The 9,814-nt window shown below is 36.2% G+C and overlaps 1 protein-coding gene across 1 annotated transcript; it reads right to left on the bottom strand.

Moving 5' to 3' along the window:
* Window positions 1–2,610: 2,610 nt before the first annotated feature.
* sft2d2a (SFT2 domain containing 2a) lies at window positions 2,611–8,372 on the bottom strand. Its single transcript, XM_088349562.1, has 8 exons — window positions 8,166–8,372; window positions 8,009–8,098; window positions 5,484–5,569; window positions 3,528–3,609; window positions 3,312–3,347; window positions 3,171–3,229; window positions 3,068–3,097; window positions 2,611–2,921 (listed from the first exon to the last, which is right to left on the bottom strand). Exons 1-8 carry the CDS (start codon window positions 8,229–8,231, stop codon window positions 2,882–2,884), a joined length of 489 nt encoding a protein of 162 aa, XP_088205688.1. The 5' UTR covers window positions 8,232–8,372; the 3' UTR covers window positions 2,611–2,881.
* Between the last annotated feature and the right edge of the window lie 1,442 nt (window positions 8,373–9,814).

The raw sequence follows: 9,814 nt of genomic DNA, 5'->3' as shown, positions 1-9,814 counted from the left end.
CATGTTTTGGTTTTTAAAACATTTTCTATCTAGTAAGCATTTGTAACAAATTAAACAGATTGGAGCGTTTGCTAGACTTTTCCGCCTACATCACGTGACAAAGTTTTCCTTTCTTTATTTAAATCGTGAATGAGGTAAAATCTATCAACGTTTGTCTTTATGTAATAGTTGTGTTTTACTGTTTATACCTGTTCATTTATTAATTGAACAATGAATTGGGTAATTATTGGAGGTGGCAAATGTAAAAACAATTTCAGAATTTAAGGGACCGTGTAGAATGTTCATACATGTCAAGCTCAAGGGCTCATTGCCCTTACAAACTGTCTATTTTCCCTTAAAAAAAATAATCTTACACCGTATTTTTTTTCTTCAAACGTGTTTATTAATGTAGTTTAACATGTTGTATTGTACATGTGTTTCATTGAATCATATAAATTGTTAATTAACATTTTGTTTCGAGATACCGAGTTGCTCGACATGAATGAGGTTTATTATAGAAAAAGTTAAAAAATTAAGTAGCTTGGACATTCGCTGTAGAAGGAAATACTACATAAGTAGAATAATACATTTTCTTATTCAAATTATGAATTCATTTTCTGCATTAAATTATTGTTGGTGATATACTGATTAAAGGGATAACCACAAACCTGTCTTTTTTCATTTTCTCCTTTTATACTTCCCTTTTTTCTTAACTTCTTTATACAACATAATAATTCGTAATATAATGCATCAAAGCAAGTGAGCCGTTTGAGAGCCGGCTCTCTTTAATGAGTTGAGCCGAAAAAGCCGGTTCTCTAAAAAGAGACGGACTTCTTTTCACTACACAACTACCACATGAAATCCGATGTTGAATGATGCATGATGGGAAGTCCCCAGGCGGCAGACGCATGCGCACAGTAGCATCAAAACGCTCGCTTCGTTTGCAACGAAAAAAAACGATACCGAGATAGAGGCTACCACGGCAAACTCGTCTGACTTGATTGATTTGACGTTTCGTGATAGTGGGTGTATGCCGGATGGTACGCATTATTGACAAATTTGCGTTTTTCCGTACAGATTTTCTTGTACGTCGTACAAGTCTTAAAAAGAATAAGAAACATACTTTGTACGGCAAAAACATACAGGTTGACAGGTATGACTATTATTACACCACCCCCTCATCTAAAATCTACATGAAGCCAAGGAAAAACTCAGAAACCCATGAGGAAGATGAAGAGACCTTGAGAAGAGTGCACATGAGGAATCCCCTTTCCAGGAGGACCAGGTTGCAATGGATGTTGCAATAACAAATAATACACAGATATTGTCGACATGAAATATAGGTTATTCATGTGCTATAGAATAGAAGAGTGTTTTAAGGTTCGATTTAAACATTTCCACTGAAGTTGCAGATCGAATCAACGTTTGTCTTTATGTAATAGTTGTGTTTTACTGTTTAATGATTGTACCCGTTCATTTATGAATTGAACAATGAATTGGGTAATTATTGGAGGGGGAATGTAAAAACAATTTCAGAATCTAAGGGACCGTGTGGAATGTTTGACCACTTGATGTCACTGTATTGTGCAACGGAAAATTGCTAAAGAGCACAAGGAAGAATACAAATTACAGAGATTCAAGTGGCCAAACTGCACTAGTTTTCTTCTCATTTCTTTAGTTTTTAGTTTTTGTGGGTACCCTTAGCAGCAAATTGCAATCTTGTCAGCTCCTTCTCAATGGGCTTCATATTATGTAATATAAATACAAATTTATTGACCTATAAACGTTTACATGAAAGTACATGTATTTGTGCTTATAATTCAAATGAATATAGTTTTTTCCCAAGATTTTTTTTTTACCCCTAAGAGGCACTAAATAAGACACAATGTCCCTAAAATAGAATTAAACCTTTTTTATTTTAGTTGTATATACACAGCTAGCCCAAGACACACCACAGGAAATGGTGTCCCTACAACAGTAGTGGTTAAGGGATCCAAACAAAACAATCATTTTAAAAAGTAATTTGTTCTGGTTTGATTGCGCAATATGACCCAATTTTCTAGGTTGACTCCCCGTCCTTCGATATATTTTTATCAATAATTCATTCAAGAAACCAAACCAACCAAACGTTCTAGTTGAGTATTACAAAAAAAAAGAAATCACATCTTATTGTAAAGATGTTGGTGTTTTAAAGAAAATAAAAAAATTGGGGGGATATTTTGCACAATTAAAACCCCCATTTTATGGAGGATTTTTCAAAATAAAAAACAATTCAGACTATTAATTTAAAATAAATTGACTCCGCGTTTATCTTTTTTGTCAACAAAAATACCTGATTTTTGCTGCTATCTTTTTTGACCAACCTTTCGTGAGTTTTGTTTTTGTTTCCAGGACAACTCTCTCAGATACCTTTGCAAGTTTCTCTGCATATTGGCATAGCATTTCGGGGGGAAACACTTTTGTATAATAGTTCAAGTATTTTTGCTGATTATTTAAATCAAAAATTGTTTTATTTTAATTAGATTTTTTTACCACTAGGAGGCGCTACATAATGCACCTTGTCCCTTTAAATTGTCCCCCACCGTTACTCCAAACAAAACTGACTGCATTGAAAATGACAGCATATTTTTCTTTCTTTTTTATTCTGATATAATGTAATACATTTCAACAATTTACACAGACAGTAACATGTAACAGAAATATTATTCATAACACGTTAATTTAAAAAGGACTATACAAACAAAAATCCAGAACCTTGTGTATCACCAAAGCCCATTTTGTGACAAAGATTGAAAATCAGAAAATATTACAAAACACACTTATATTTGTACACAGGAAAACGAGGGAAATATTTGCAATTTTTAAAAAAAACACATGAACATTGACGAATTTGATGCAGGCCTCATTTTATGCACATGGCCACCAGCCTCAAGATAGCGTCCCTGCAAGGCAATTCAACGGATTAGAAAGCAAGTTTATTTCTACTTGAACTACAGCAGACAAAAAACATTTTAAATATTAAGTTGTAACTATGCATTCTAATTTTTACCATGACTTTTCAGTAAACAGTAAAGGTAATTCAACAAACCTGACAAATGGGATGTAAGAAAGGCTGTACCTGTTGGAAAAAAAAAAAAAAAAAAAAAAATTAAATCCAACAGTCCAATTGTAGAGCGATATTTAAGACTCACCAGCTAAACGATAACACTTGCAGGATGACAAACAACAATGCCAAGCCAAAGTTTTTCCACTGGAGTGAAAAAGATGAACACAATTGTGATCAAGTCAGCAGGAATTTTTGTTTTAGCATCATGAAAAAGATAATTACTCACCCAGAAAGCAGCACACAGCGTCAACACTAGACACGTCTAAAAAAAGAAAAAATGCACAAGAATCACGTGTTAGCCGTGTCCAACTTCTGATAAAAGACATAAATTTGTTACATACACATCAATACACCTAAAACTAAGAAATATTTTTGTATTTATGTCATGATGTATCTCTGTTTTACTGCAACACAACTTAAAATAATATGGCATTTTCCTCACAATCATGATGGTGGTGGCCAGGGCTCTAGTCTTGTCACACATCCTTTTCAGCTGCTTCATGGGGCCCATCAGGAACATGGTGCTGTAGGAACAAACAGCATTTAATGGAGCTAAAAAAAAATCCTACACAACACTGTTTCAGTGCAGGTTTTTGTGATATTAGAGACGGCATAAAATTTAATGACTTAGCTATTGTTGTTGTGGCTTTTTACAAAATTGCCCTTAATCACAAGGAGTCTTAAATGGCTGCACAGACCACAATTATTGAAAACTATGGACTATTATTACACCATCCCATACTTATCAACCTGTACTTTTTTGCTGTACAAAGTACGTTTATTATGCATTTTAAGACGAGTACGACGTACAAGAAAATCTGTACGGAAAAACCCAAATTTGTCAATTATGGGTACCATTCGGTATACACCGACTATCACGAAACGGCAAATTAACGAGTCAAACGAGTTCGAGTTGTGTAGTGAAAGGAAGTCCGTCTCTTTTTAGAGAACCGGCTTTTCGGCTCAACTCATTAAAGAGAGCCGGCTCTCAAACGGCTCACTTGCTTTGATGCATTATATTACGAATTATGATGTTGTATAAAGAAGTTAAGAAAAAAAGGAAGTATAAAAGGAGAAAATGAAAAAAGACAGGTTTGTGGTTATCCCTTTAATCAGTATATTACCAACAATAATTGAATGCAGAAAATGAATTCATAATTTGAATAAGAAAATGTATTACAGTATTCTACTTAATTATATTTGCATGTATTTTCCTTCTACAGTGAATGTCCAAGCTACTTAATTTATAATAAACCTTATTCATGTCGAGCAACTCAGGATCTCATAACAAAATGTTAATTAACAATATATATGATATAACGAAACACATGTACAATATAACATGTTAAACTATAGAAATAAACACGTTTAAAAAAAATATGATATAAGATTATTTTGTATTTTGTAAGGGAAAATACAACATTTTGTAAGGGCATGGAGCACTGGAGGTTGACAGGTATGCCATTCCCTGATCCAAAACCTACATGAGGGCAAGGAAAACCTCTAAATGAGGAAAATGAAGAAACCTGGAGAAGGGACGGCACATGAGAGTGTCATGATTACTCATTACACTGACCTGTGCCCGCTCGTTTGGCGCCAGCTGCTGCTGGTTACCCGATTGGTCCCCCCTCCTATTTAAGCTCAGCGCTCTCACTCACCCTTGGTCAGTTCGTACTGTCAAGAACCGGAACAGGAGAAGGACCCAGATGCGTAACGTTCTTCACACAAGCTTTATTATACGGGAATGGGGCAGTCATGCACATTAACACAGATGCCAGTGATTCGGCGATCGCTGGGCAGGAGAAAAAAGACAAAAGTCTGGCGTGGAGTAACAGAAAGCCAGAGACAAACGAGATCGATACCAGTTACACGAGCCCATACCGGACAGATGGTGTGGATACCGGACAGAACGGGACTGACAGGCTTGATAACAGATATAGGAGACTGGAGACAGATCAGACAAAACGAGATAGACGGGAACTATACCAGACACTGGAGACCGGAGACAGATATCAAAACAGGACGAAATAGACAGGATCGATACCGGACAGGATACACAAACAGGATACCGGACAGAGTCAAACCACACTTCTTGCGGGTGCAGAGGTTCGTTGACGGACTGACAAAGGGTGAGTGAGAGCACTGAGCTTAAATAGGAGGGAAGCCAATCAGTCAACCAGCCGCAGCTGGCGCCAAACGAGCAGGGCCCATTGGGCGCCATGGGCAACCGTGACAGAGAGCTCCAAACAAGTTCACCTGGCACCATTTGAAGTGCAATGTAAATAAAGTTATGCTTATTGTCAGTCTCATTTATTCAATAACAAAACATTGCATTCGAACAAGGGTGTGAACATGACGACCTAAAATAATATGAATATTATCTGGTATGCAGACTCACCTCCCCAACGCGCAAATGTTGCCAAAAGTGTAAAGGACGATGAAGAGGATGAGGCCGATTCGGGGGAGGAAAAGTAAACACACACCCTGCAAACACACACATAATGAAACTTTCATTTTCAAACAGCAGAAATCCGGAACCCGAAGCAATTTGGGGGGTTTATAACAAAAGAACCATTCACATGTGGTTGTGTGTAATATTTTGGTCCATTACAGCAAACAAATCAGAACATGGCTGTCACGGTTGCCATGGCGCCCAATTGGCCCTGCACGTGTGGTGCCAGCTGCGGCTCGTTGACAGATTGGCTTTCCGTCTATTTAAGCTCAGTGCTTTCACTCTTCCTTTGTCAGTCCGTCAACGATCCTCTGTTGGTATTTCCTGTCCAGTATTGTTCCCGTTTATTTTGTCCTGTTTAATATCGGTTTCCAGTTTCGTTCCTGTCTAGTTTATCCTGTTTTGATATCAATTCCTGTCCGTCCCGTTGCTTAATATCGGTTTCCAGTTTTGTTCCCGTCTAGTTTGTCTTGTTTAATTTCGATATTCTGTTTTGATAGCTATCCTGTCTGTCCTGTCTTGTCCGATATCTGCTCAGGCAATTGGTATCGATCTCGTCGGCCTCTGAATTACTATCATTCCCCGCCAGACTGCTGCCTAACATGCATGACTCCCAATTTCCTGTAAAATAAAAGGCTTGTGTGAGAAACTTCATGCATTTGGGTCCTGTTCCGGTTCTTGACAATGGCACAAAATCTTCTTAGAAATTAAATGTTGAAAATGCTTTATATATTGGCAATATAGGAAAATAATCTATATAATAGATGTTATATGAATTATTTTCAGAATAGGATATGTTTAAGTTATTGTTGATCTTTTTTATGATCATTTATTATATTATGTATAATTTTAGAGTAGCATACGTGCTTGAGGGATACTGTCCATCAAAAAAAATGTGAAAACTTTGTTAAAATGATTCTTTCCTTTATTTGGTTCTAAAGTAGAAAGAAAAACATTTTTCAGGATGATTAAAACGTGACTTTATATCATGAATAGCATGAATGAATCAATGAACGGTCTTTATTGTCATTATACAGAAGTACAACAAGATTGGAGGACTTCTCCTTTCAGTGCAAAATAAGACTAAATAAGGATAAAGGATTAAAAATGTGTAAAAAGATGAAAATGTGAAAAAAATAATAGAACAGTAATATATAATAAACACAACCAGGTCAGGGTGTCCCCTGCCCACTGCTCGAGGATGGCTGGGATGGGCTCCAGCACCCCCGCGACCCTACTGAGGATAAGCGGTGCAGATAATGGATGGAAATAATAAACATTTGTGAGTTGGGCAGGTATTAAGATTACCCATCTAGTAATGATTTTATTCAAAATGACTTCATTTAGAAGTTAAGACAATAAAGTGTTCTTTACTATGCTACAGTTTATATACCAATTTATTTCCTTTGAAATCAAAAGATGTAGGTTCAATTATCTGTAAATCTAACTGAGCCTCATCAGACATGAAGCTCACGTCACTTCACTGTGCTACAATAAATTATTAACTTTAAAAGGGACAGTGTGTACTAATAAGCACCTCCAAGTACTAAAAAAACTACCTTCATTACAAAATACAACAGGGATTTAAATATTAAGTAAAAACACCTGAACTCCAGTATAAACATGCATTTTTTAATACACATTAGGTTCAGAAATTTGCATTTATTTGGCATAAATGACGCCAACCTAAAAGGAGCTGACATTGTTGGCCATCTTGTTGCTATGATTACCCAAAAACCTAAAAAAAAAACGTTTTTTCTACTTTTTTTTCCTTTCTTTTCCTGTATTTTTTCCTCCATTTTGCTCTTTTTTTTCATTTTTTCCTTCATTCTTTCCTTCTTATTTCTTGATTTGCTTTCTCTCAGGTTTTCAGACCTATCACCCTTCTTACTTTTCTTCTTTTTCCTTTTCTCCTTTTTAATCTTTCCATCTTTGTTTTCTTTATTTTTTTCTTAAATGTTATCTTTTCTTTCTTTCATTTCCTTTCATTTCTTCCCTATTTCTTGAAACATGAACATGAAAGACCGGTCAAAAATAAGAAAAGGAAAAAAAAATGCGTTTTGGTTATTTTCAGTCTCCGCAGTTTGTATTCTTCTTTTGCTTATCAGCACAACTTTTTCTGGGTTGCACTACACAATACAATAATCGATAATCAATCCTTGCCTGCATGTTGGTTTAAGATCAGGTAATTGTGTCATTGTAATACTAGGCAGTCCTTTGAGACATTTTTGTGATTAAGGGCTGTATAAACAAATGTGACTTGACTTGACAAGTGGTCAAATATTACACACTGTCCCTTCAAATGTCCCATTTTATTTTAACAGTCAAAAACAACAAATAACCTTTTATCGGAGCTACAGTGAACTTCAGCAGCATTCCCGAGGACGGGACGAACCAGTAAAACGACAACAAGCACCCGTTCGGCTTTGTGCACGCCGACAAAATGTTGCTCGTTTCCGCGTAGGACTTACCAGAATGGCGCACGCTCCACCGATCACAAAACAGGCGATGAATCCTTTTACCCTCGTCCCCCATCCAAGTGTGGACGCATCGTTCACTTGCTGCGCACACAATCAACACAAATTAGCGTGGAAGACAAATACTGTAAATCAATTTCTTCAATCTTGCCTCCAAAACCGTCCTGTCGTCTCTCCGCGATTCTTCGCCGCTTAAAACCGATTTAAGTTTATCCATAGCCAGGATCGGAGATTACTTCGTGGGGGGTTTCTCATAAAAAGCCAATAAATGAAGTATTTCCTCCGTATAGTTCGGTGCGACCTACCTGAGCGCCCAGGTGACGTCACCCCCCATTCACCTGAGACCTGTCAGACAATAAGGAAGTCTCACACTTAAGGAGCGACAGTTTCCGGTCGTTGCCATGGCAACTTTGCTGACGCTTTACCGTAAAACACATATTTAAAAACATTTTTTTAGATTAGTTAGGTGTTTGCTCAACTGTTGATGCGAAAAAAGTTTTTTTATCCGCAAGCATTCCTGTCAACCTGTACGGTTTTGCCGCACAAAGTAGGTTTATTATGCATTTTAAAACATGTACGACGTAAAAGGAAATCTGTACGGAAAAACGCAAATTTCTCAAGTATGGGTACCATCCGGTATACACCGACTATCAGGAAACAGCAAATCAAATCAAGTCAAACGAGTTGGCCGCGGTAGCCTCTATCTCTGTATCGTTTTTTTTCCCCGTTGCAAACGAAGCGAGCGGTTTGATGTAGTGAAAGGCAGTCCGTCTCTTTTTAGAAAACCGGCTTTTTTGGCTCAAGTCATTAAAAAGAGCCGGCTCTCAAACGGCTCACTTTCTTTGATGCATTATATTACGAGTTAAAGTGGGACCTCGCTACTTTGCGGTTCCATGTTCGCTGGTTCAGAGCTTCGTGGGTCTAAAAAATAATAACAATAAAATAAAATGATAAAAAAAAACATTTTTAAAACTCTTTTTTTTTTTAAGCATTTTTGAAGGGGCGTTGCTACTTCGTGGTTCCACGTTCGCGGGTTCAGAGCTTCGCAGGTCTAAAAAATAATAATTATAAAATAAAATAATTTTTTAAAAACAATAATAATAATTAAGCATTTTTGAAGGGCAGATTTTCACTTTGCGCGGGTGGTTTTGGTCCCCATTTACCGCGATAACCGAGGGATTACTGTATAAAGAAGTTAAGAAAAAAAGGAAGTATAAAATGAGAAAATGAAAAAAGACAGGTTTGTGGTTATCCCTTTAATCTGTATATTACCAACAATCATTGAATGCAGAAAATGAATTCATAATTTGAATAAGAAAATGTATTATTCTACTTAATTATATTTGCATGTATTTTTTCCTTCTACAATGAACGTCCAAGCTACTTCATTTTTGAACTCTTTTTATAATAAACCTCATTCATGTCGAGCAATTCAGTATCTCACAACAAAATGTTGATTAACAATATATATGATATAACGAAACACATGTACAATGTAACATGTTAAACTACATAAATAAACATGTTTGAAAAAAATATAGTGTAAGATTATTTTGTATTTTGTAAGGGAAAATACGACAGTTTGTAAGGGCATGGAGCCGTGGAGGTTGACATGTATGAGTTTTTTATCCGCTAGTCAAAACAATTATCTCTCTTTCTATCTATATTTCTATCTCTCTATCTATGTATCTTTATTTATATGTATTTATTTATATTCATGAAATTATTACACTATAAATGTGATTATCATTTACTATTTACTGAAAGCACGTTTAAATTCCGGCCCTGGGACCAGTTAAG

Source organism: Urocampus carinirostris, chromosome 12, assembly GCF_059441175.1.
Source record: "Urocampus carinirostris isolate Australia breed hairy pipefish chromosome 12, RoL_Ucar_1.0, whole genome shotgun sequence".
Classification (NCBI taxonomy): Eukaryota; Metazoa; Chordata; class Actinopteri; order Syngnathiformes; family Syngnathidae; genus Urocampus; species Urocampus carinirostris.
This window is presented reverse-complemented; position numbering and strand designations above follow the sequence as displayed.

Excerpts from the sequence above, each read along its gene's own strand:
- sft2d2a (XM_088349562.1), bottom strand. The coding sequence starts at position 8,231 with ATGGATAAACTTAAATCGGTTTTAAGCGGCGAAGAATCGCGGAGAGAC. Across the intron at positions 3,098-3,170 it reads CAAGTGTTATCGTTTAGCTG|GTACAGCCTTTCTTACATCC; the intron begins GTGAGTCTTAAA and ends TTTTTCCAACAG. Across the intron at positions 2,922-3,067 it reads TCTTACATCCCATTTGTCAG|GGACGCTATCTTGAGGCTGG; the intron begins GTTTGTTGAATT and ends ATTGCCTTGCAG.